The 27,470-nt window shown below is 41.2% G+C and overlaps 1 protein-coding gene across 1 annotated transcript in view; it reads right to left on the reverse strand.

The window, feature by feature from the left end:
- Nucleotides 1-1,071: 1,071 nt before the first annotated feature.
- The window catches only part of slc4a2b (solute carrier family 4 member 2b), a 29,984-nt gene continuing 3,585 nt past the window's right edge, over nt 1,072-27,470 (reverse strand). Inside the window, 22 exon segments of the mRNA XM_070927803.1 lie at nt 1,072-1,152; nt 2,004-2,177; nt 2,796-2,965; nt 3,075-3,328; nt 4,177-4,343; nt 4,469-4,558; nt 5,219-5,446; nt 5,901-6,095; nt 6,785-6,933; nt 7,108-7,314; nt 7,406-7,619; nt 7,720-7,904; nt 8,035-8,143; nt 8,236-8,431; nt 8,744-8,879; nt 8,983-9,163; nt 11,036-11,172; nt 13,437-13,653; nt 14,490-14,609; nt 16,117-16,343; nt 16,496-16,660; nt 25,354-25,523. Coding sequence (XP_070783904.1) covers nt 1,072-1,152; nt 2,004-2,177; nt 2,796-2,965; nt 3,075-3,328; nt 4,177-4,343; nt 4,469-4,558; nt 5,219-5,446; nt 5,901-6,095; nt 6,785-6,933; nt 7,108-7,314; nt 7,406-7,619; nt 7,720-7,904; nt 8,035-8,143; nt 8,236-8,431; nt 8,744-8,879; nt 8,983-9,163; nt 11,036-11,172; nt 13,437-13,653; nt 14,490-14,609; nt 16,117-16,343; nt 16,496-16,660; nt 25,354-25,411 — 3,660 coding nt within the window. The 5' untranslated portion in view covers nt 25,412-25,523.

Below are 27,470 nucleotides of genomic sequence, written 5' to 3' on the forward strand. Positions count from 1 at the left end.
ACATGTGCGTGGAGACATTTAGAGTATATTTATTATGCCACTGTGTTCATCTTCTACCGTAATATGTGTTATGATACGAAACATGACGTCATGGCGTTAGTGTAATGAGAAATTGCATTTTCATGTAATGTTTTTTTTTTTTGGTACGTCGTCGTAACAGTCCCGCAAGATCTCCCCCTGCTGGAGATCTTAATTCACTGCAGGTACAGAAGCTCAACTATCATCTAAACTGCTGCATTTGAGTACAAAAAATATGTATGGTTAAAGAAGGACAGGCTAAAAATCAATCACTTAATCATTTAAGAAGCAAACTAAAGCAACACTGATATTTAAGGGATTCATGAGGACGCTAAGGAGATAAAAATGATTACATAAAATACAGTCAATATTCAGATTTGGTGTCTTAAAAAAAGTGCTACGAGCTTTGGGAGGCGGATGTGATCAGCTGTCTAAAATAAGACAGAATGAGGGGAAAAAAACCTCTCAGTACACCTTTTTATTTCCTTCATAAGGCGCTTGGTGAGCTTAAAACATGAAAAAAGCAATAAGTCAGCGTGTTAATATAAAAGAATAAATCCCATATATCCTCCACATATTCAATGTGAATCAGAGCAACCTTTCAGGGCTAAAAATTAATCTTGCAAATCTATCTACTGTAATCGCGTTTTATTTCGAGCTCGAGATCTCATCATTTGATTTGGAATCTCTTGTCCCCTGAAATATATATATATATTTTTAAAAAGTATATTATGAGTGAAGACACTATACCGACTGTTTGATCTCCTCAGTTGGATTTCATTCTTTGTGCCGCAAAGTGCTGTTAACTGGCTGAAAAACCCTCAACAATCTGATAAAAAGCTACTTAAATAGTTAAAGTTTGACCAAAATAACAACCAACCACACCTCCGACGTCCTGTACGCTCATGTCTCTGTGATAATAAAGAGGGCCAGCGGTGCAAAGCGATGTGGCGTCAAATTGTGAGTGTTTCAGGTTTGGAGGACTCATGGGTCGGTAGAGTGACTGACAGGTTTTGGTGTCCACTAAGTGGTAATACGAGGGCTTGTTGCGGGTTACACAGGCATGTGCATCTCCGAGTACTCATCATGACACTCGCGCTCGTCAAACTTCGGCTCCGCGTCGTCCGCATCCAGCTGGAGGAGAGAGAAGACAGAGACATCAGGATCAACGTTTCTTAACTTTTTCACATTATATATAAAAGCATATATTCTGTTCCTTGTGTCGCCTATTTTCTGTATCTTTCTAATGTTTAGTCTACTAAAGAAATGTCCTATATTTCCCAGAATGCCTTAGAAACAAACTCTTTCTCTGATGCCAAAATCATGGTAGCTGCATTGGAAAATATCTCAATGTGAAGTAAATCACAAACTGCTGATTTTAAACACTGCAGTGTTTAAATGTTTTTGCTGAATTTTGCCCTTTTGGATGTTTATCGTCAAAACAACTGCAAAGTGAACAGAAAAAAGAATAACTTGAAACAAATACAATAAATATAACAATCCAAAAATCAAATAGATATAAAACATAAAATAAGTAAACAAATAACAAATAAATTACTAGTTCCTGCTTTTAATGAATCTTTGTTATGACATAATTCAAACTTCAGACTTGAATGAATGTTGACTAATATATGTGGAGTTTGCCTATAAATAAACATAAAATAAGATAATATAATCTCATATCTTTTGGGGAGGGGGGGGGGTTACAATCAAAGTAAGCAACAACGTCTTTATTCCTTAGCTGTATACTATAATCTATATCGCCTAAATATTCACAAGTGTAGAATATGATTCTTCTTATTTGCTGCAAATGTACAACTATTATCAGTATCAGCCAATCATACCGTTACATATATTATTTTTTTAACTCTTGAATAATCTTCTGTTACATTTCAAGCAGCAGTTCTACATTGGCATGGCTGCAGCTGAGGCGGTGGTGCAGGTGTATGGAGCAGCATATTGCGCCCCCCTGTGGTTACACTTACACATGCCATCTCTCTGGTGGTGAAGATGCGGTGCAGCAGGAACATCTTGACAGGGATGGTGAGGATGAGGACGAAGGGGAAAGCCAGCGACGCCTGGGTCGACATGACGGCCCACAGGGCGGCCAAACACACCAGCTGGATGCAGGTGAACAGATGCATGCGCAGCGTACGGACCTGGAGGAAACAGAGTAATTAGTTATAAAAACTCACCAGCGCTACTGACACATTTCAAATCTTGGAACTTTTTTAGGGAGTAAACACTTGTTCAGAGATTTATTTTGTGGTTCACAATACAGAATATAATCAACACTGCTTAAGACACTTTCTGGAGCTGAAACGATTAGGTGATCGGTCATTGATTCATCGTTCAAAAACATTCACTGGTTCCAGGCTTCCTCCACTATAAATTGAATATTTTGGGGTTTTGGACAGTTACTTTGGGCTGTAGGAAGTTGCGACGGGCATTCATGGACATTTTTAACATTTTATTTACTAAACCAATAAATAATTAATCAACAGATGAATCAATACTTAAATAATTAGTTGTAGCCTTGATTATTTTATTCCTGAATGTGAATTATTTTGTATTTATTTCTAAAATCCTGTCAGTAAGATTTTCTGGTGTGTTGCTGGAAAGAGCACCAGTTCTTTACATCTTATCATTTATCCAATTACTAGATGAATTATCTAAAAAGCTTGTGTCATTTTTATCATCATGCCATCATGAAGGTTTCAGGTGTAAGAAATATCAACTGAAAAAAAATCAGGTAATAAAAGTAACACTCCTCTTACCTTGCGTACGTAGGTGTGGTCAGGGTGATACTTTGGTGGCATGAGCAGCAGCATCATCCGCTCTGTGAGCTGGATACCATTGAGGGACATCACACCCATGTAGAGGAAGATACCAAACAGCACAGCCAGGGGGATCTGACGCAGCAGGTCACCTATCACAATGGACAGACCTGGGGAAGAAATGGGAAATCAAATGCTAAATATCACATTTTACAAGATGTTAAAAGTGAGGAATGCAAACAGGACGCAGGTGATGAGATTTCAATGTCCGACACTCACCAACCATGATGGCCACCAGGAGCCCGGTGACCCTCTGCTCCTTCACCTCCTGGATGCGAGGCTTGTCTCCGGGGGCGACGGCCTTGCTCATGACAGTAAGGGCGTTGACGTGCGTCACCGAGCGAACGGTCGCGGCGGCCATCCACGGCAGGCCGAACAGAGCCGAGCTGCCGCCCAGCACCACGATCAGCAGCAGGTCCAGATGGAAACCAGAACCCTTCACCAGCATCCGCTCCTTCTTACTCACTATCAGGCTGCAGGAAGTTGGTTGGGGGGCGGGGGGGCACAGACATAAACAACAGGGTCAACAAGTCAGCATGTCACGTCATCTTTGACCAGCAAGGCTGAGTTTGTTGATGTGTTCATAGCACACGGCTGTTTTACTTATTTACTTTATTCAGCGTATACTGACGGAGCATGCATTGTTATCGTCATTTTAAAGTGTTATAATAACTGCCAGTTAATGTAATAGTGTAATGTAGTGTCTTTATATTGTTTATGACATCATTAGCAATCATTGCATCACAAACAATGTTAGTTAATGAGATATTCTTTGTGTTACGATATACATTTTTTTTTAAATTTTGACAAGCTTGTAAATAACCTTGCTTTACATCTAGAATCTGTTATTGCTATTCTGCTAACATGTCTTGATTATTATGGTCAGCTGATTATAATTAAAAATAAAAATAAAATTATGGTTATGAGTGGTTATGGTAATGATTTTTGCAGTTATATATACACACTTAGTGTATATATTCATTATTTTACTTCTTTCCACTATTTAAATGTATTTTAATATTTTAGCTGATGCTTGGATTGTTTTCTTTTTTAATATTTGTAAAGCTGCCTTTTTATGTATAAATAAAGTTTATTTTTATTACTATTATTAAATGATCTGGAAATTGCTACATTATCATGTGTAAAGCTATAAATCCAACTTTAAAATTGGTTGTACAGTAGAGATGAGTTAAATATAGCAAATCATATTTTAGCTTCAAAACAGACTGACTCTTAAAATGTAATTATGGGACACAACTACGTCATGATGTCATGATGTCATGATGTAATTCTGATGATGTTCCAGCGTGATGTGACTTACGTGGTGATCTGAGTCTCCATGAAGATGAGGATGAAAACCAGCAGAGCGGGAAAGCAGCAGGCAAACATCATCCAGATGGGGAATTCACCGTCCGTACCCAGAGGACTGATGATCCAGCCACGTTTGTCGGGACTCGTCACAGAGAAACCTCGAGGGACACTCAGTTTCTGGACAGAGGACGACGACGGGAATGAGCGTGACAGCAAAGAGGACGACGATTGTCCGTGTTGTGAATCTTGTTAGTTAAATGTCAAGATTGAGAGTAAGATGAGGGGTAGTATTTGAGTCTTACCTGCGTGTACGTGTCGTCTATACTGTAATCCACCAGGACCATGATGAGGATGGCAATTGGTACGCCAAAATCTCCAATAATCCTGCGAAACTGAACCCCAAAAGATGTGAATGATTTACTAGTCTATATTACAGGTTACTACTGTGGCTGTCCAGAGCTACTGTCATTTTCTTGTTGTATGAGACTAGAGGAGAAATTAGAGCATTTCAAGACTGAAAGTTCATTCTTGACCTTGAAAACATTAGTTGACAAAACAATCTCACCACATCTAATGTTTCCAATTTCAAGAATCAATTTCAACCTTTAAGCCGACAAATCCTTAAATGAACAGTTTAACATTGTGGAAAATATGATACCACTCTCATGCCTCTCTGTTAAATATTAAGCAACAGCCAGCAGCTGGTTAGCTTAGCTTAGCACAAAAACTGGAAACAGAAGTAAACAGCTAGTCTGGCTCTGTCCAAAGCTAACAAAACCTGCATAGCAGGACCTGCTTTTGCTTTGGTTTTGTTCAGGTTAAACAAACATATTTCCAAAAAATCATAATCTTAATGTTTCTCATATTTCATTGTTTTGGAGGATGTATTTTGACACTAAAGAGGTTTGGATGCAGGTGACTGCACTGATTCTGAAAACATGGATGCTTGATGTATGATGATGAGAGGTTCAAGGACAGTTAAATAAATATGGGGGTATATTTAGGGGTTAATGTTGCAGGACTGAAGTTTTAAAGTGAATTTAGCTCCTCACCCTTCCAGGGAAGAACGCACTGTTCTTGAACTTGCGCAGGTAGAAAGCGATGAAAAATGTTCCGGCCATGAGAACCAGAGAGAGCAGCGCGGTGTTGGGCTGGCCTCGGGCCGTCACCGTCACAGGCTGGGTGCTGTTGCTCAGCATGAGTGTGGTATTATCTGTCGAGGCGTCCCCTTCTGTGCTGTTGTCGATGGAGCAACTTTTCAGCGGGTGCTCCTTGAAAATCTGCCCGACGACACAGAGGGTTCAAGTTAATGCACAATATTTCACTACAGAATACCCACATGTGTGCACACATGTACACCCACTGTGATTACTTTCCTTAGAGGGATTATCATTTATCACTCTTTTAGGTACCACAACCACACTTACTGGAAAATGAGATTATCCCGTAGCCAAACGCCTTTCAAGTCTGTGCCATAAAACTCTAAAAATAGTAAACCTTCCAAAATCATAAGCCTGGATAATAGTTAAACTCTTAATCCATTTAACTTTCAAGGCCAATCAATCACAAAAGATTTCAGGTGCACTTGTTAGAAAAACATACTCATTTCGACCCCGAGGTTTGAATATTGTCCAAAGATTAGTCTGTTCAATTTAGCGTCAGAGACGTGAACCCCCAGCGTGCCAACAAAAACTTTTAGTAATGAGGAGTTGTTATTTCAAGTCTCAGGTGTACCCTGCCAAGCTTGATGAAGGTCTCGCAGATGAAGATGAGGGAGATGAGGAAGGAGAAGATCTCCTGGGTGAAGCGGGAGACAAAGCGGACCAGGAAGCTTCCCTCGAAGGCCACTGTGACGACCACAATGATGATGAGCCAAAACCCGATCCAGACGCGACCCGTCAGGTACTCCATGGCGTTTGCTTTGCAGAACTGTGACGACACAGACACAAGAAACTCTATTAATTCATTGTAAAATGTTCATAACAGCAAAAACCTGAAAACCTGTTTTCTCAACATCTTCTTTCTGAGTGACGGGATCCTACATGAACTGAACTGTTTTCATTATTTCATGTGAGAGATTTCTGTATTTTCTGTGTTGGTGTGCTCTGCTTGTGTCACATACTTTGTGCACCAATCTGAATTGATCAACATTTCAATCATAATCAAAACCCCCCAAAAAAACAAACATTCTAGTAAAAAGTTGTGGTTTTATGGGGGTTATGTGCTGGACCATTTCTTGGTCCGAGCCCAGTCACTTCCTGGAGTCTCAGCTGGTTCCCTGGCAACCTCACTATGATGACAAGACTCCAGGAAGTTACTGCTCACGGCCAAGAAACGGCCGTAAAAACAACGTGTTGTTTTTATACTACAAGAGACATGAGAGTGGTATAGATCTTCTCATCTAATTCTCAGCAAGAAAGTGGATGAACAAAATGTAGAATTATTCCTTTCAGTCTTCACTATAACTAAGGTGTTGAAATTTTACTTTACTGAATATTTACTGTTATAGAGAAATACAAGTTTTGATGGGCTCTAAAAAATATCCATACCAAGTAGAACCTTGAAAGTAAAGATAAACTAGATTTTTTAAATTGTTCATTTATTTTTTATCAACTTACACTGTAAAAGGCTTCTTCAAAGACCAGCAGGGGTCCGGAGAAGCCCACAACGAGTAGCGGCTGCGCTCCGAGCAAGCAGAAGATCACACCCTGCACTGCTGTCGACACAATCAGCTCAGAAACACCAATCAGACCGTCAGTCTTCTCGCCTAGCAACAGACAGACACAACAAACAAACACCATAATGAACACTAACGGGGTTTAAAGGTTTTTCAATAGATTGTTGAACCATCAATACAAAGACACGAAAGGGATCCGACATGCGAGACGACAAACTGTGAATCCACTGTAACTTGACTCGTGCTTTCCCATGCGCAGCTCACCCAGTAGGCCTCCGAATGTTATGGCTGGAGAGAGAGCAGCGAAGTAGATAAAGATGACGGCAGCCATGCACTGACTGTTCAGAGCGTCCTTGAAGTCACTGAGGTACTTTGGGTAACGGCGCCGCACGTCTCGTATCAGCCCACCGAAGGGGCGTCCAGTGCGCTCTAAAGGGTCGTCTGACTTTTTCAAGGGTGTGAGGAGGGCCTCTGTGTGACGGGAGAGAGCAGGTTATCAATTACAACAGGAAGTCACATAACAGTCTTTGATAAGGCCACAGGTACATGAGGAGATGCTCACCTTTTTCTTCAAGGCTTTTCGGCTCCTTGGCCATCAGTTTGCCCTGCTCCTCCCTCTTGCGCAGCATCTCGCTCTGAAAGCGAGCGACAGAGCGCAGCAGCTCATCACCTCCCATCTCTGAAGGCGGCAGCACAATGCTGCAGTCCAGGAAGCTGTTGATGGCGTTCAGTAGGTCCTGCCTGTCGTCTGCCAGGTAGGCTGCCTCGTGGAATTGCTGGAAAGACGATTCAGTTAGAAATTTAACCAATAAAATATGCAGTGAGGGAGACCTACTCCACTCTGCTTAAATCCTCCGATGTCTACACCTCGCTCACCTTGTCAGACATGAGTGTGGAGATGGAGCGTCCGATCTGGTGATAGTCCATGCTCGTGGTGGGGGGTCCCAGCAGAACGAAGAGAAACCTAACTGGCACGGGGACCTCAAGGACAGACTCCAGCTCCACCGCCTCCTGCAGCCGCACAAACGCCATGGTGGGCTGCTCCAGGAAGTCCACACTGCCTGGAAGACGGTGGGACAAAACAGTCAACATACAGACAGCACTACACATGCTGAAAAAAATTGAAGGAATAACAAGTAATTTTAAGTTAAGTATGTGTGGTTTTCAAGGTTTCAGTGGGAGATAACTCACCCACAAGGACAACGGTGGCCTCAGCATTTTCAGGAATCTTCTCCAGCAGCTTCAGCTCATGTTTGGATTTGGACCGATGCATCCCGGATATCACGGTCAGCTCCTTCGGCTGCAAATGGAAAGCAATAAAGAAGCAAAATCAGGATAATGAAGAACACTTGTAACTGAGACTTTCTGGTCCAGCACTAGACTTACCTGCACCTCGTTCTTCTCCATGTCGATGCGCGTGTCTGCTTCCCCCGTGGAGTGGATGGTGCCCATGAGCGGGTCGGTCACCGATGGCTCTGGCTGATGGGTGTGATTGGCACTGTGGTGATGTGTTATCAGACTGCCCAGGCTGGCTGCCGAGATGTTCCTGGGGAAAGGGCTACTGTGCTCCTTCTCATCGCTCGGGTGACTAGGGGAGGCGGGGAGAGGCAGAGAGAGGGTGAGCAGGAGGAAGAGAGGCAGTGACCAGGCATGAAGCCACCTAGTAGCAGGAAACGTGTAGCAGTGAGAGTTAAGACAATTTAATCATCGCTGTTCATCCTTATACTAGAAGGTAGTATTGATATTATGATAAAACTTTGCCTCATAAACTTAAGAGAACCTGCCAGATTCTTGGAAGAAAGAATCTATCAACGTAGCTGAAATTCCCTCAATAGTTCACTTAATATCCTCTTAAAGGGAAATCACTGCTCGTTTGTTGCAGTCTGATGCTGCAAGTCACCTGTGTTTCAGCAGCAGGGCCCTCAGGACATTGGCTCGGTCCTCAGCTTTGATCTGGTCAGAAATTATCATCTGCTCCACCACCTGGTGGGCGATGCCAGGCAGGGTCTTCTGGTCCAGGTCCAGCAGCACCGCACCTGTGGACACACACATACTGAGCTCAGTACTCCACGAACTGCATCGCTGACATTTAGGCTTAAAAATGACAGGCCCACTATTGACTCGGTTTCTATCTCTTACCGTGCGAGATGGTCTTTCGGAGCTCCAGCAAACTGCGGAAAGACAGCGAGGCCACGTGAGGTTTCCCCCAGCGGTCGGTCTCCTCCTCCACGTCTTCCTCAAACTTGATCCAACGAGCCGTCTCCTTCCACTGCATCTCCTGGTTCTTGTCCATAGTCAGCTCATTCAGCTCTACAAACACCTGGAGACAACGTCACACAGACGCAGGTGAGATACGATGGAGAACATCCACACTGTCCACACAAAACGACATGCTCGTTCAGCATGTGCCAAATATTTAACTCAATAGCATTTTAGCCAGTTGATACACTCAAAGACTGTGGAGCATTTTGCATGTCAACAACAGAAAACAGACTCCATGCTTACCGGGATAACAAGTGATTTATGTAAATTCACTCAACACACATAAGAGAAATCTTGTCCATGTTATTACCCTACAGTGGATGTTCAACTTAGAAAAAAAGCCAATGACATCTTCAAAACTTAATATTAAAAAGTCCATAATCAGCATCAAATATCTGTTAACAGGTTATTGATCGAACGCCATGCTGGTCAGTCACAATGCTCTGTGAGATGAAGACGGAAAAACAGGCTGGAAAACCTTCATTTATCATCCTGTACTACACCTGCTGCATGCCTGTGAAATCACGCTCACACAGGTCAAACCTGACTCTGGCCGGTCACCCAGCCTCACCTTCTTGTACCGAGCCATTTGACCGGAGTCCATGTCCAGCAGTAAGCCGTCAGGCCGCGAGGCAGAGCGGTACAGAACCACCGGTAAGGACTGGAGGAGCGAGACGGTGCAGGAGAGGACTCAAACACTGATACAACCGACAGCGGCACAAAGGACGGGACCCTCACTTTTACACACATACCCACAGGTAACTCTTCTTCATCACACACACCTGACAGGGACCTGTTGTTTACCCGGGCTCTGTATGAGAATGTGTGTGTGTGTGTGTGTGTGTGTTAATAAAACATTGCTCTCCCTCTCTCAGGAGCTCCCAGTGTCTGGTTACCTGAGCTCCTCTCCCCCCTCTTTTTTCCTTTCCGTGTGTGAAAGGAAAGAACTCGTTCATTCATTTTTAATTGTCTCCTTCCCTCCCCGTCCCATCCCCAAAAGAGGCAGTGCTACAGAGAGAGGGAAAGGAGGGAAACATTTCCCAGGAGTTGCTACGATTTATGGTCAGTTTTAGGCCAATTAAGCAAAGTCTTAAGTAGAAAATAAAGATTAAAATTTGGATCAGAAAGTCCCCCCAAAACTTCCTCAAATTGGAACTGAATTTAAAAAGCCCAGTCAGTCATTTTTCAGACCAAATAAATAACAGGTTTTTCATTTGACTGCAGCATTTAGCATTCTGATTCTTGCAAATATATTTATCTCTCTTTTCCTGAGGTAAACAAATCATTAGCAGAAAACAGAAAAAAGTTTAGATATTTTTGTAGCGTACATTACAAGACGCATCAACTTTAATCATCAACTTCTGATTCTGGGTTTTTAATGTTGCTGAAATAATTAGTTGATTAATAGATCTCTGTTAAATTTAATACTTTGGGGATTTGAACTTTTGGTTGAAAAAAAAAAAACAATTCAACTCGTCTCTGAGAAACTGTGATGGGAAATCTCAAATCACAAATTTCTGACATTTAATATGTTAAAGGATTAATTGATGATTTAAACAATGATGAGCTTCAGCCCTAATTTTATTCCTAAAGGACAGATTTCTTAAAATCCAGCAAAATGTTTGTTGGTTGTTGCTGGAGAGGAGCACCTGTAACCTTCTGGTTTTATAATTTATCGAAAGGACTGAAAGGATGTTGTTTTTCTTTATCAACACCTAATTATTTTTATTTTATTTATTATTTGTTAAACCTTTGTTGAAACTATTTTCTGACATCTTGTAGTCTCTGTTTCTATTGTGAACATGTTTGCCAAAATAAATTTAGGTACTGATGAAGATGAAAAACAATTGGCTAAAACCAAAGTTGCCATTAATTGATGCCTGTCCTGCTTCAATGTTAGAGAGGATGGATGAGTCCTGTAATGTCTCACCTCATGTGGGGTTCGGTCCTGCTTACGGCTGCGAGTGGTCGGCTCTTTGTGGTCCTTGCCAATGTGCACCACTTGTCCCTTGGTGCTCTTTCTGACCAGGTGTCTGCGCACGCCGGGAACATCTTCAAAACGATGACCTGGTGGAGAAGAAGAGTAGAGAAGATGATGTGTTAGAGAATACAGTCCAGAGAAGACTATGGGAAACGACTTTGACCTTCAGACCCCCTCAAACACTAATTATATCCAAAAACAAACAGCATATACAATTCAATAAATATTTATAGCTGGAAATTAAATCCTTGCACAATACAAAGACAATTTAGCAATTCTGCTAAAGTTTTATTTTGTGCTTCTGCAGCCCTCAGCATGCACACGATGACCTTGCACCCCAAGTTCAAATCTCAGCCCACCAAGTCACAGAGGGCCAGGCTACTTTGCTTTTGTTCCTGTGGTCCCTCAGCTGGGAGTAGAGTTACTCAGCCTGGCAGCACTACAGGCATTGAAAGGGATGTGGAGAGAGACAGCGAATGGCACAGATACGACACCACACTGCGAGTAGGAAGTTCAAAGATCAGTGGTTGGCAAAACACTCTGCTGATTCATTCAACTAGAATACCAAAATTAATAAAATGCTATGCGAAATCTCACTGTAATGCCCAAACCTGCAACGAGCTTCTGAGCTACTCTTTCCAAAAAGCACAAGTAAATTGAAAAATACATGTCACAATAAGAAAATAGAAAATCTTACAAATAACAGAGACTCCCCTCAAGAAAACCAATTGTCTTACCTTTATCAGAGCCTGTATGTCCTATGAAACAGACAGTGAAGCTTTTAAGGTTCTTCATCAATGTTTCAACTCATCTAAGAACCAGCCAGTCATTGCAACTTATTTTTGCCCAAAAAACGATGAGATTTTCAGCTGCTATCCTGTTCATTCGAGCTCTACTAGTACAATCTGTTGGGGTCTGTGGTCAAGTCGCTCCATAATGTCTGAGTTAAGTTTGGGGCAGACCCTGGAGTAAAATGAGGCCTGACTGGCATGCAGCTCTTGAAGGAAGAGGAGGATTTGTGGTGGGCGTAGTGTTAGTGCTGGCACGGCCGTCTGACTACGTGACCCACTCGCTGCTCAAACCGCAGCATGCGACTTGTGCAAGTTTTGACAAATCAGAAGTAGTTGCCATTCCTTGACTGGCGCCTGACCCCGCGGGGGCTGAAACCATCAGAATGCATCAGTGAGCAGAGGTGTTAATTCGCTCAGGTCGGACAAAAGGGGAGGGACAGTGATCTAATAATTCCTATTGTTGAGCAGCAGCCAGAGACAGAGACACTTTCCCAGGATGATTTACGGTGGCGGGAAGCAGATAAAAGAAGACACAGAGAACAAGTGGTGATGAACATGTTCGGAGGCTCGACTCTGCGTCACTAAGCTCCGTAATGACCAAATATCTGGACAATATCAAGCCCATACCTCCGTCCACAGCCTCTTTATTTTGCCTTCGAGTCCACTTAACTCTTCCCCTTGTTTCATTCCACTAATGATTAAAGGTTGTGAACTGAGGTCCAGGTTTCACAATTAGCCACCATGTTGGCTCGGGCCTGAGTCCAGGGGCCTCAGCTGACAGCGGGAACGGCTAATTTAATAATGCAGGCCTGTCTGCCACACTCTCTGATAAGCTGCTGCTCTCTGCTGAGGGGTCGGCTCCCTGACGTAAATCTCCCCAGACCTGAACACAACCCCACGCTGGGCCGGGGGGGCGGGAACGTCACAGGGCAGCGGGGAGTCCACTGCAATGCAGAAGGGACTCGAGGTGCCCCCCCCTCCCCTTGCTGTCTATTCACACGACAACAATTCAGAAGTAATAAATTCAAAAAACCTGAGGTGTTGAAAACCAGTAAGCCGGAGAAACTTTGACGATGTCGAGGCAAACCACTACCACATTTTTGGACTTGTTTGAAGATTCAAATCTTTTGCGAAAATATCTGGAAGGAATAACAAGAATAACAGATATCTCCAAAAATTTGACATCTTTGAACTTTTTCCCTCCTTTTCTCTTTGTTTACTACTGTGGATGTCATGGTACCTGACAAACGTGTTATTTTGTTATTGACAAAAAAAACCCAAAAGCAAACTTTTGTAAAACCAAAACAATGAGCTGAAAGATGCGTAAACGTTGTGCAGAGCTGAGGGGAGCTGCAGAGTCGGGTGATAATTCACACAGAAGTAGTCATGTGATCCATTGTTAATATAAAAAATGATAATACTCTTTAAGAACTTGAGATATAATACTACTCAGTTCAAATAGTGAACCTGTGTCCTTTTTGCCCATCTGGTGTACTAAAGCCCTCCAGGCAAGTTTTATGAACCTAAAATCTGCAGAATGAGAATTCATCTGTACTCACTCTTGATGCCGTCCAGGTCAGCGGAGGCCAGCGTCTGAGCCTCGCTCTCGTCCGTAGGGATGCGCTCGTATTTGGCCTGCTCAGCACCCGTCATGTTGCCTGTGCGTCGGCGCTCTTGCAGGTCGTAGCTGCGGCTGGCGGAGGACACCCGGGCCAGTGGTATGTGTTCAGGTGGCACTGACTGGGGAGTGGGGCTGGAAGCGTCGGATGAGGCCGGCTTACTACATAAAAGCATAAAACAAGACACAGTTGTAGCTCAGATATTGACGTGTCACAGTTGTTGTTTTTTGGTTATTTTTCTTCCGTCTTCCTTTTGTAGTTAATTTATCTTTTTCCTAAGCCTTGGTGATTTGGACTTGGCATTGATTAGGTGGTTATCATTTGTTGATTCATGTATTAGAATCTCTTATGCTGCTCCTAATATAATACACTTTTAATAAATTTGAATGCACAAATCAGCTATAACAAAAGTACATAGATATGGTGAGAAAAGATGCTCAACCAATACAAATCCTTCAAAGCCCTTTTGAAATAAACATAATGAACTCACCGTCCTTTAAATGTCAGCTGTCAACAGCATTTCAAGACTGAAAAACTCAATTATTTCCCTTTATATCAGGACGTTTTATAAAAACAAATCCGCTCTTATTAGGTTGCTATCCGCTCGACTGAAAACAAGCAGGTGTATACGCAGCTTTATCCCAGCTCAGATTAGACCCTCATGAAGTGGAGAAGTAAATGTCACAGGGGGAGCCTGGGGCTGCTGAGGTGTGTTGTGTCGTCTATAGCGACAGGTGATATATTGGCCTCTGAGGAGAGGATAACTCGGGTCCATCAGATCCTGCCCAGCAGGCCCACTGGATGCCTGAGACATGGTAACGTACAGTGTGTTCCTCACTGGCCAATGAAACTAGTGCGTGAGCGGTCTCACCCAATCAGAGTGTTTCAGCAACATGGCAAAAACATGCATTATGCAATCACCACAGCAGGTAAAGCATGATTATAAAGTCTCTCATCTGTTTTTCTTTTTAGTCCAAGAACTAAGACTAAGACTCACTCTGAGGAAGATGCATCTTCAGGATCTGCTCCCTCTGCAGACTGTGGTACGATGTCCAGCTCCCGGGCTGAGTGCGGGCTCTCTTTGGCCAACTGGTCTTCATCTGAAACAAAGAACTGTGGAGGGAATGCAGAGTGTGAGAGCACTTTTTTGCGTAAAAACAGACGATGAACCCAAAGATTAAACCAAAAACAGTAGAGAAACAAAAAGGTACAACAGCCCTGTGCACATTAATCCAAGGGAAGAGAATTGAAAAGGTTTAATGAATCGATCTTCAAAATACATTCATTTAGATATTTACTGTACAAATCAGGGATTATTATCTAAAGGGAGTTTTAAAAACAATCTATCCGATGAGGGCTCCGCAGCGTTTAACAATAGATAGACATAGTAAAAGATATACAGACAGACCAAACAGACATAAAAACTAAAACAGTTGAATTCAAGCAAAAAAACATATCGATCATATTCTTCAGCAGTGAATAGTATTTAGTTACATTCTGATCGGGTTAAATCTGTATCATAATAACAACCAAACATGAAACCCACTGATGAATGATTAAGACTACACTGAAATATTCAGAGAGGAAAATATGGCAACAGTGAGTGAGCAGGTTGGGTGTACGGCAGCACATTCATCTTAATGCCAATCATAAAAGGACATTAACAGTCACTGTGACCCCCCTTTACACCTGCATTAACAGGTATTCTCATTTTAACAGTACAGTATAAGTATACATTAAACCGAAGTATGAAGGCAAGACTACAGAGCAACACATCAGAGGTGCGTTTTGTCTGCTGGTGAAGGCTAATAAGAAAGTGATTGATTTATTAGTGTTGAATAAATAGAAATGACGTAATGCAGTAAAAAGTGCTTGAGATCATGACATATTTCGTCAGGTAGACTAAATTCTTGACAGTACTCGTAGCACGAGCAGTTATTAAGCAGATGCAGGCGGAAACTGTTAAGAATAACATATTTATAGAGCGACTTTGAAATACCTTGCCTCCTTCCCTATATATGTTTGTCATAATCCTTTGATAAAGTAAAAAGGATCATTGCTAAAAATGTGTGTTTTTGTTAGAGCTGAAACCATTAGGTGATTAATCGATTTGCAGATGGCCAGAAAATGATCAGAAACCATTTTGATAATCGATAAATCGTCAAACATATGATGGTGTCGGCTTCTAAAATGTGAAGACTTGCAGCCTTTTCTTGTTTTACATTACAGTTAACTGGATATTATGGGGTTTTGGACTGTCGGTCGGACAAAAAGGACTCTAGGACAATATGCAATATGAAGACGTTACTTTGGGCTAGAAGGAATGTTTCACTATTTTCTGTAGAAACAATGAATTGAGGCGATAATCAGCTCATCATACTTGCAGCCCTAGATTTTGTACAAAAGTATAAAAAACAACAATATAAACTGTATAAGCCCAAAAGGAATACTGTCTGATAGATTCTTATCATTATTAGAATATTTTTACTCCCAAATACAAATGACAAAAGACTAAAACCGTCATTTGAAATCAAATGACAATGTATTAATACAGAAGTCTGTTTATATCAGTGCTTTTCCACTCACTCATTTAAAGTTTAGTATGAAGTTCAATGGTTACCTCCACGTCTTTGACTCTCTCCGACTCAGATGGAATAGAAGTCGTCTCCGTCACCTCATCCTCCTCTTCCTCTTCATCCTCTCCCTCCTCTATGGGGCCACTGCTGGGAGCTTGGCTGCTTTTGTGATCTTTGTCCTTTTTCCTTTTCTTGCTGTTCTTCTTCCTGCGTCCCTCGGGGGGCAGTTTGGACAGAGGTCGGTGGATGTGGTGAGAGGAGTGACGGTGGTCTGGGGAGAAATACACAAACATGAGCCACTTCCATATTAAATTTAAAGGTTTTTACATGTGGCACGTGTATAACAGGTCAAAGTGCCAGCTGATAAACGTCTTGCTGAATGTCAAAGAGCATTGAACAACAAGGAGACCACCGCGTGCTTACATTCAATGTCTTCCTCATGATAGTTGTGGTGCTGTTCATCAGGTACGACAGCAGCAGGGCTGAGGATCTGCTGGAAGCGCTGGACGCCCAAGGCTTTGTTCAAGTCCCCATCATCCTCCTCTTCAGGGCGCGGAGTCCCGTGTAGTGATGAGGCAGCGGGGGCATCTGGCTGCAGCACAAGCAACAAATGAACAGATACATTAAAGAAAGAAACTTAAAAAAAAGTAGTAGTAAATAGTCAATTGATCAGAAATGTGGCGATCCATAGTGCTTAATATTAATAGTTTTAAAAGTGTCAAATGTCTTTCCATTTCCAAATCAATAGTTATTAATAATAGTCTTCTGGGGTGTTTATGGATCTGTTTCGTCACCATCATTAGTTTTCCAGCTATGATAAGTTCCTACTTTCCCTTTTGTGCATTGCATTGTGGGAGAACAGTGTCCTTCAACAGCACACTGAAGAATTAGTCTTTAGTCTGCACACTGACTGTTTTGTAAACTGATTAAGCAGTTGTTCAGTGGGACCATACTACATACTCAAAGCCTGCTTAGAATTAGTATGTAGTATGGACTTGGGGCACTTTCACTTAAACCAACACTAGAGGGAGTTCTGGATCTGCAAATACACTACAGCCAGGACATCATATGACCAGTCCTCTCATGCATGCCTTCCTGAAAATGAGCCTTAAATTGGAAACAATAGCCATGTGCATTGATCAGTTACTCTTTTTCCATGCTGTGGTGTGACAGGGATCATGTGGGTGATAAGAGATCTGTTTTCTGGCAGCAGGATGCTGCGCCCTGCTGCGCCCCTCTCTGCCGGTGGGATGTTGTGATAAGGATTGTCTGGAGCGACGCAGCAAGTGGGTCTACTCTGGCTAACAGGATCGTGCTGCAGCCACCTCACGGCAGAGTATATGTTGCCATGACTACTGCGCAGAGGCCTCAGATCCTGCGGTGAACCCTTCCTGTGGCAAAACTCGGGGGCCACAAATCATCTGATGCTCCCACAAATGGTTCTCAGGACACCCAACATGTCAGTCATATATTAAGTTTTCTCCAGTGCTGCAGAGAGTTACAGAAAGCACGTGATGATGATGATGATGATGCTGCTGCTGCTGATGATGATACTACTACTCTTCTCCCATCTGCAGCTCCTGCTTAGTTTTGTGTCGCACACTTTTTTCAGTTTATGCACAGCAGACTGCTATAAGAGTACACTAATGCACTATAATATATCAAAAATGACAGTGGTAGAAAGTAACTAAGTACATTTACTCAGACACTGTATTACACTAAAGTACATGTTCCTTAAAATTGTGTGTGAGTATTTCCATCCACTGCATTTCAGAGGTAAATATTGAACTTTTTGCAGCAATACATGTATCTGACAGCTATAATTCCTGGTAATTTTTCAGATTAAAATTTACAGAAAGACACATTAATACGCCTGTAAAATATATTGCATGGTTAAAGATTCCCAGCCTTGTGACACCTTATAAAAAGTCTAGTGGAGGAACAGTTGTTAGCAGTTTCACCAAACAGACATTTCCTCTCTTAACTTCTCAGGTGGTTTAATTGAAGTAACGGATTGTGCTCCAAAGAAGTCAAATGATCCAATATTTCAGAAATAAAGTAAATGTTACAGAGAAATGAAAGCAAATTTGTGTAGCAGAATCCTCGTCTTTGCGACCCCACTAATCATCTTATGACCACACAGATTCATCTTGTGGTCCTTAGGTAGTTTAGTCCAGAGGTTCCCAACCTAACTGTAGATAAAGTTTAAACTAGCTCCACCTCGACCAGCTACAACAGTAAAATGCTGCTTAAGCATTAATGCATCAATATTAACAATATAATAATAGTCATACATAATATATATCTGTCACGGGCCATTTTTCTGCAGAGCAAGTTGTTTTACTTTTGATTCTTTAAGTATATTTTACTGAAAATATTTCTGTACTTAAGTAAAACTTTGAATGCAGAACTTTTACTTGTTATAGAGTAATTTTACATCGTGGTAAAGTGCATCAAACTGCATCAAGAACCAAACATAAATATTATTAATGAATTAATTAATAATATAATCAAATTAACTCTTTCCATCAACTTAAATCAACACATCACATACAGAACAAGAATGTATACGCAGGATGTAAACCAGCTATGCCACTTTGTTTGTTCCACTTTTAACACATTAAAGAAGAAAATGTGAACAGGAAACTCAAGAGTTTATTACGCTTATAGCTCAACAGATGTTCATGAATTAAGGCACGTCCAAAGAAAGTGTGAAAAACCGATTCCCATGACCCACATAACCGTGCAGTTTTACTCTGACCTGTTTTTACATGCCACACACAGGTGACAGCAGCGGATAGCCCAGCACTGAACTGTGGACAAGCTGAGCCTTATAAGTAAAAGGAGAGACAGGTCAGCCTGGCAGGCACACATTCAATATTGACGCAAGGTTCAATCCCTCATATGGCTTTTTTCCTGACAGATCAACAAAAGTCTCCAAAAAAAAAAGGAGCGAACAAACTATATGTTCACCTCAGTGACCTCCAGCACAAACCGCCTATAGACTATTCCGCACTTTAAAGCAGTAAAAACACTGACTTTAACAAGCAGAGCAGATTTATTTCACTGGAGATCCAAATTTTGAGTAAAAGTTAATATATTGGAGTAGCATGATAAAGTTAGTCAACAGTTTTTGCTACAACAGTTTCATTAAAACATGTCAAAAATTGAAAAGAGAACCTTTTCATTTCTGTAATTAGATATCACCTCACGTCCGCATCACTATATCTCAATACTTCAATATTTAATTAGATGACCGGTACACCTATCCTATCCAGATGTTTGCTGCTACACTATCTGGCAGTTTATTTTTACAGAGCTCTCATTCATATCATGGTTTCACAGTGAATCCCTAGAGGTGAGAGAGATGTGCGAGGGATTCTCAAAGAGGTGAGAGAAATTTCCACAACCAAGACCATGTGCAAAAACAAGCCAAGGGGAGCCGAGTAACAACAAGACTAACCAGACAACGAAGAAAAACTTTGACTAAGAGTAATATTTTTTTTACTTCAGTAAGGAGTTTCAGAGACTTACCTCGCTCATGGCAACGTGGGCTTAATCGCAATCAGTGTTTTGGTGGCAACAAGTGTCACTGCCCTCCACCATGACAACACTGGAGCTCTGACCCTACACGCCTCTATTAAGAAGTGCAAGCAGGAGATATCCCTCTCCCCCTGCTTATCAAAGCCTCGTGATGTCCTAATCAGAGCCCTATCAGCCAACCTGACACCTTCACCAGTCTGCCCATTGTGCCAGGGTAGAATAAACAAGACTTTCCCTCTCCCTTTGAGGACAAATGCTGCCTGAAAGGACAAGCCGTGTTTGAACAGCGAGGAACAAAACCCCACGCTGACATTCATCTCCATGTTTTAACTTTGCCACATGAAGTCTAAATATTGACCAAGGTGCTCTTAGTTAATGTGCCTTGAAGGGCAATGTGAATGCATAGGAAGTAAACATCTTACAATTTTCAAAGGATGCACTTTTGATGGCTAATATTGACAGAAGACATGTTAAGCAACAAGCTGGAATGAAATGTGATTAAAATGTGCGCGTGCCAGAAAGTAAAACCACAGGTGACTATTTTCTACATGACAAATGACTGAAAAAACAGATTTGTGGTTGATCATTTGACCGGAGAACACAAACACTAAATGGCCAAACTACAGCAATACATTAACCAAATGTCTTGGTTTAGCTTGTTAGCATTATCATTAGATTTGCAGGTAATTTGGTCAAATGAAAAAAAAAGATGGATCTATATGGAAAGTTAAGGGATCACCAAAGTGATTACAATTCATTCTGAGGGGGACAAAAATGTCTGTACCAGGTTTTAAAAGACAAAACAAACAAAAATAATATGTTCTTGCCTTTTAGCTTAAATTTACTTAAATTCAGAGATAGATGAAAATAAAATATTAGCATATATAACATATATTAATCTTATGAAGCAACATTTTTCATAAAGTTTTAAAAAGTGGTGTGCATGTGCAGTGGCTGTGTTGTGTAATGAGATGGACACTCGATCGTGTGTGGAGGCTGCAGAGGAGATTATCTGTGTCGTGAGGTAGGCTCAAATCCCACACAGTCAGCACTTGTAGGGGAAAGGGGGGAGATAGGCCACGGATGTTGCAGTGATCATGTCGTACAGTGTGGCTGATGAGTCACTGCATTCCTACATATCTTAACACAAGCCTGCAAGGAGATCTGAGTGCACAATATGTTCCGAGTTTCTGATTATTCTATGAAAGCCTGTGATTTGTAACCCAGTTTTGTCCTTAGCCAACTGTGAATGTTGCATTAGGCAAGCACTGATTTTCGAAACCGTCCTATTTGATCACACATTAAAAAGACATGTTTGAACTGCTTAAAATCAAATACAAATGTACACGTCATATAGTGTGAATGAGAGATCCTCCAATCAGTTTGAGACTGGAAAATGTGTCTTCAATTCTTTGTTTTTGCTTCCTGTCTGGTGATACCCTTTGATTATGTTTGTATTGGGCAATGGGCTTTGAGCGGTCATCAGCTTTATCATTTCATATTATACAAACAGTTTTCAGTAGCCAAACACAGAAAGATCATTTGCCTGGGGTGTTTCACACCACAGTTTTATTTAGGTTGAAGATGTCCAACTGATAACTCTGAGTCAGTTGAACAAGGGGGGTTCTGCCAGTTGCACGTTACAGGAAGTCTGAGGTTAGAAAAGTAAAGGAACATGATAGGTAGGAGGTGAAACATACTCATCCTATCTGAGGTCTGACGACTCACTTCCGGACAGCAACAGTCTCACTGAGTGTCACTGACACCGTTGCACTAAAATGTCAAAGTTCACTATTGCAATACATAGATGAAGACATGATGACAGCAGAGTTTGGGTTCAGCGTGGTCTAGACAGGTAGCTCCCAACCTGGGGGTCGAGACCCGCAAAGGAGTTGCAAGAAATCTAGGTCTATCTATATTTTACTGTTGTCACAAGATGATTAACAGTACAAAGGAGAATCAAAAACTAATTTTCATGTAGAGGATAGTTTTACACTTTCAGGCCTACAAAATTTAAAATGAAACAATTTTAAACACTTTGGTTGAACTACCCAAGACATAGCCTCATTTTAAAGGAATAGTTCAACATTTTGGGAAATACACCTATTTGTATTCCTGCTGACAATTAGATGACAAGATCAACCACTGTCATGTAAATATGAAGCTATGGTCAGCAGCCAATTAGCTCAGCTTAGTATAAAGACTGGAAACAAATAAGCGCGTTTCCCAAAATGCTGAACTATAAAGTAATAATTCGACACCTCTTGGACGAACGCAGCAACCTCCTCGACTTCTGTCATCACTGTGAGGTTGCCAGTGGCGACTCAAGGACTCCCGGTCAAAAGAATTGTCCTGCACATAACCTCCGTGAACCTGATGTTTTTACACTTCAGATTTTATATGAATGAAACAAACTAGAAACGTTAATTAATGAGCTTTAGAGGTGCTGGTAGGAGGATTTTGTTACCTCTGGGCAGAGCCAGGCTAGCTGGTTTCCCTCTGTTTCCAGTCTTTATGCTAAGCTAAGCCAACAGTCTCCTGGTTCCAGCTTCATATTTGCCGTACAGACATGAGTGTGGTATCAATTTTCTAATCTATGTCTCAGCAAGAAAGTAAACAGGCGCATTTCTGAAAGTGTGAAACTATTCCTTTAAGCCCAATAGGTTGCTCCAGTTGACCCTGACCTTTCTGTGTGAGACGAGAAGCAAAAAGAAACCTTTGCAAACTGTTTTAAATTGAGCCAGCAGCACAGCAGCGTTATTAATATTCACTTCCTGTTGATTCAGCAAAAACAGATTAAATGCTCACAGTGCTCCGCTGTCAAGACACCATTCATAATCCACCTGCTGACATTAGAGGGATGACTATCTATAACTAGTGACGCATTAAGCTAACATTAGGTAGTAATTATTACCTTGGATTTCTAATGGCTGAGAAAAGTCAATGAGCTGTTGACAAAGTAAAAACTCATCTCAAAAGCACAAGAACCAGACTGAACATTAACCAGCTGTGGAGTTCGTGTAGAGGCTAAATTTACCTAAAGAGCCAAAGTCAGGCTACATATAGGCTTAGCAAATGTCTATTTGCACTATTTAGGCTAATGTGTAATGACCGACTGGGAATGATAAGAAGAAGACTAAATATCACACACAGAAATAGAGAGCAAACCATGCTTTGCACTCACGTGTTACGTTGAGTCCTCTATGCCCGAAGCAAAGCAAACTCACCTTAAATGTATACAGAAAGTCCATCAAATTACATACGGGTGTGTTGCTGCGGCCTAAAATACAGCAAGATAGCTATATTTGCTTTTCCAATTGCCAAAAGTAAAAGTCAGAGACGCTGGCCACTTTTATGGAAGACAACCTATTTCCTATTTCAGTTAGTCCATGTCACATGACCAGGGCAGATCTTCAGGGTAGGGAGAAGACATTACTCAGTTTCACAATGTTAGCCCTTAAAAATCCAAACAGGATTATCTGAACTCTCCCTGACCACACAAACACACATTGTTAGGGAGATAATAATTAACTTGGGAGAGTTGGAGCCAAGAGAACAACCAATAACGGCTAAGGCACTGTCACACAGCAAACACTTTTATCTTTGGTGAGCTTCCTGATCGCCAGGCTACCTAAGAAAGTCCAGTCATATTCTAGTCCACAGTCTCAGTAAGTTTTATGGCAGTTGACTGTCATAGTTTCTATAAATGGCAACAGGCCTTACAAAATATGTTTAAGGATATTAATCAACACCTTCACCAAGAAATAAGAGATGGCCAACAATAAAAAGGCATCATATTCTACTATGGTTCCTGGTAATCTTTACAGCAGCTAAGATAACTACAATTTTTTATCTTATTTAAAGAAAATGTTTGTACAATGTATACAACTAAGGAGTTGAAATCAAATGTTTTGGTGTAATTATAGCTATAAAAAGACGAAAATGTCCAACATATTGACATTCTGAACAAAGCAAAGTAAAGTTTCTAACATATGTTTTTTTCTTACACTGCATTTAATTATTTATCATATATTTTACATTTTTTTCTTAATTTCCAGACAAGGTGTGTGAGTAGGTGGGAGGGTGAAGGGTGCTGGAGTTTTGCTGTTGAGGTTGAGATGTTTCCACTTCTGTTGGACTACTAAATGACATCATTTGTTCCTTTTGACTGTTTTAATAAGAAGAAAATGTGGGAAAATATGACTGAGAACGAAATCTAAGAAATAAATCATCCAAATGGCAAAAGAAAATATGAGAAGTAGTTAAATCCATGGCTTCTCAGTCTGTCTGCACATCTTTCATGGATCAGTAGTTAAGTGTCATATATCCACTTCCACCTCCCAAATACTCTGCATTCTGTGCCTCAACTGGTGGGGTTAGATTTCAAACTTGAACAGCACTTATGTTGTTTATGTCCAGCAAGGAACCCCCTTCCAGATTGCATGCAGGTAGATTCAGAGATTGTCAGCAGTCGCACAGTTGTGCAACACTGGAAAAGGAAGCAGCGGACAAAAAATGCAAAGCTAAGGAAAAGCAAGCATTTCATACATTGTAGTTGCAGTGAAGAAGAAAGCAGATCTGGTGCTGCCAAACGAACACCATGAGCATGTGTGAAGGACGTCTAAATGTCAGAAATCATCTCTCAACAGTACAACATAAGGTAAACCATATCAGAAGTCTGCTAGAAGTGGCCTCTATGACTTGTTACTGAGTGGAAAATGTCTTTTTTTCCCACTGCACTATAAACTCAAAACATTTCCACTCACCTACACATTCAACCCACAGCACAGTGAGCTATCTTCAATGTGAGCTGTTGAAAGACATTCTGGGAAACATAGAAATCCTTAACTCAAAGGAGCATGAGAAAGGTTGAGAAAGGTGGTTAAATCAGCAAAAAACAAAGATGCCATCCTTATAATTCCTGGAATACAATCCAACATAATAATTCCTGGAATTCACTAACCATCGCAAACTGCTGATCTAACAATATGAGACTATTCATGGGCTGGATTTTTCCTTAAAGCTTGTGATATTTTCTGCTGCAGCATCTTAATCGTCTGAAGATGAACTTGTTGAGAACCTCTTAAGTTGAGGAATGTGGTTTTCTTTGGCTGCTGACCAGCTGCTCCTGGGCAGCATGTTTATCACATCAATCCCACCAGCAGCCACGTAATTATGTTTTTCATTATGAGCCAATATTATTTTAGTGTTTCCAACACTGGCAACCCATCGACTTAAAGAAAAGAGGAAGGAAACCGTTTCAGTTGTGGAACCATTGACATTCTTCAGTGCTCTAATGAAAAGGGAAATTCAGGAGCAGCTCTCTGTGCAGATCTGAAGTGTTCTTGAACTATTCTGAACATTTTTATTTTTGCAGTCAGAGGTACTGCATGTTGCCAGGGATTTGGCTCTAGGATGTGACTAGATTTGTACACACATAGCTTTGGAGGGAACAGCACTATCCAAAATATACACTCTGATGCCAGGGTGGACTGAGGGAGCTGACGCAGGATAAATCAAGCACAGGGAGAATATAAATTGAAGTTGAGGCAAGTTTGGAACTGAAAAGCTACAGGCTCATGTATGAACAGACCATAAATTGCTAATTGTGAGCGTCATTCCTCCTGAATAACATTTAAGCTGGTTTGTCACCAACTCCGCCTCATGCGTTTCATCATGTGGCCTGACCTGACAGGGCAGACTGAGGCTGTTCTGTATGCGGTCGTGAGGACTTACACTGTGAATAACCGATGCCACAGCATCTGTAATCTGGTTGGGAGCGCTGGGGTTGCTCATGGCTCCACAGTGGAGTCGCTGCTGGAGAGGCTCTGGAAAGCTGGTTTGGATCGGTGCGGCTTTAGCCCTTCTCTTTCTCACTGGGACTCAGACAGCTTTTGGGCAGCATAACCTGGAGACAGACACAGATCTGGGGGTTAGTCCACATGAAACTGGAGATTTACAACATGAGGCAAACAAGGCACTGAAATGCTGTAGCTGTAGGCCAGTAATCCCTCAATATGAAGTGTGGTCAGAAAGTGTGATGACAGTGTGTGTGTGTGTTTTTTATTGTTTTGGCTTTACTCCAGCACATTGATTCTGAAATGTCATCTGTATTGGATGAGCAGTGCAAGACTTAAAGCCCTTTTAATATGTTGTCCTTCAATTTTAGTTTCTGACTGTCAAAATCAGTCACCTATTTCCAACTGAGCATTATGTTGCTTTAATTAACTCTGTGAGACATAGCATTGCTTTGAGCTAAATGCTAACGTGAGCATGCTAACATACTTACAATGACAGTGCTAACGTGCTGATGCTACGCAGATATAATGTTTACCATCTTCACCATATACTTTTAGCTTATTAGCATGCTAACATTTGCTAATTAGCACTAAACAAAAAGTACAGCTGAGGCTGGTGGGATTATCTTTAGTTTGGCTGGTAATTTGTCATAAAAAAAAGCACTGGACAAATAAAGATTTTGAGGTAATCGTGGTATTAGAGAAAAAGTCAGGGGATCACAAAAGTTATTACAATTCACCCTCTAGGAAACATAAATATGAGAGTTTGGATGTAAAGTGGTGAACCGACCAACAAACACTGCCATCCCCGGAGCCGTGCCGCTAGCATGGCTAAAAAGGGCTAGAATTCCTTCACAGTTTATGTGATGTGGATCTAAAAACCCTAAAATGAAAGCCAATAGTCAGCACTTTGACCTCATAAATTGTAGAGCAAACAAAACACAAAGCAACACACTTCCCTATTTTAACACTGCCTGTACTATGACATGTGGTCTATTGAAGGAGTAATCAACAGTTTCAGGATTTCCTGGAAGGCCCTCAAGTACCTTTGAGGCCCCAGACCCACTTCAGAAACACAAATGGCCAAAACTGAATGTCGTTTTTATGATGAAGTAGAAAGACATAAATTACATTACACTTGAGGTGTAATGCAACAATGGCAGAAGTAGTAGAAGTACATGCCAACATGCTTTTACAAACAATGACACTACGTCTCTTTTCTTTTCTATGATTCTTGATTTCAAGCACTTCCTCACTGCCATTCAAGGTCATTAACCATTAGAGTCAGATAAGAGGCAGATAACACAGTGCTACTGTGCAGAGGACCCTTTGATAAGCGGCGGCACGTGCCTCAGCTAACCTCCACCTCCGTCACTCTGGAGTCTCTGTGGTGCGACACACAACCACAGGAATCCAACAACAACCAGTAGATCTTTGCAGAGACTATATAAAATGTTAACAAAGATGTACAAGAGGACAAGTACAGAAGAAACATGCTGTCTGGGGGAAATGCCATTTATATAGAGATATGGATCTTGACAAAGCTGAAACAATTCATCAATTAATCAAGTAGTCAATCAACAGAAAATTAATCAGCAACTACTTCCACTATTGGTGAATCGTTTCAGTCATTGTGCCAACACTTCAGTGGTTCTGGCTTCTCAAATGTGAATATATGCTGATTTTCTTCCACGATTGTAAACTGAATCTTTTCAGACATTTGAAGATGTCACCTTGGACTTTAGTAAAATAGTAAAAAATGCTTGTCACATTTCCTGTTTTATAGACTGAACGAAGCGGCCACAGTTCTTGATATAATTTATTGTTATAATTATTGTTTATTGTCAAGCTGCAAAGATCAACCAACATTTGCATTAATTAGAAAGAATTATATAACTTGGTCCATTAGTCCAAATGACACTGAGGATGTACTGCTGAACTTGATATACTTAAATTAATTGAGTAAAACAACAAAACCCTTTGATTTACAGTCAGCTTAGACTTTTTCAGCGACTTTCTTTCAGTTCTAAAGCAGTCTAAAAAGGGCCCTCTTTTGG

Source organism: Enoplosus armatus, chromosome 21, assembly GCF_043641665.1.
Source record: "Enoplosus armatus isolate fEnoArm2 chromosome 21, fEnoArm2.hap1, whole genome shotgun sequence".
Taxonomy (NCBI): Eukaryota; Metazoa; Chordata; class Actinopteri; order Centrarchiformes; family Enoplosidae; genus Enoplosus; species Enoplosus armatus.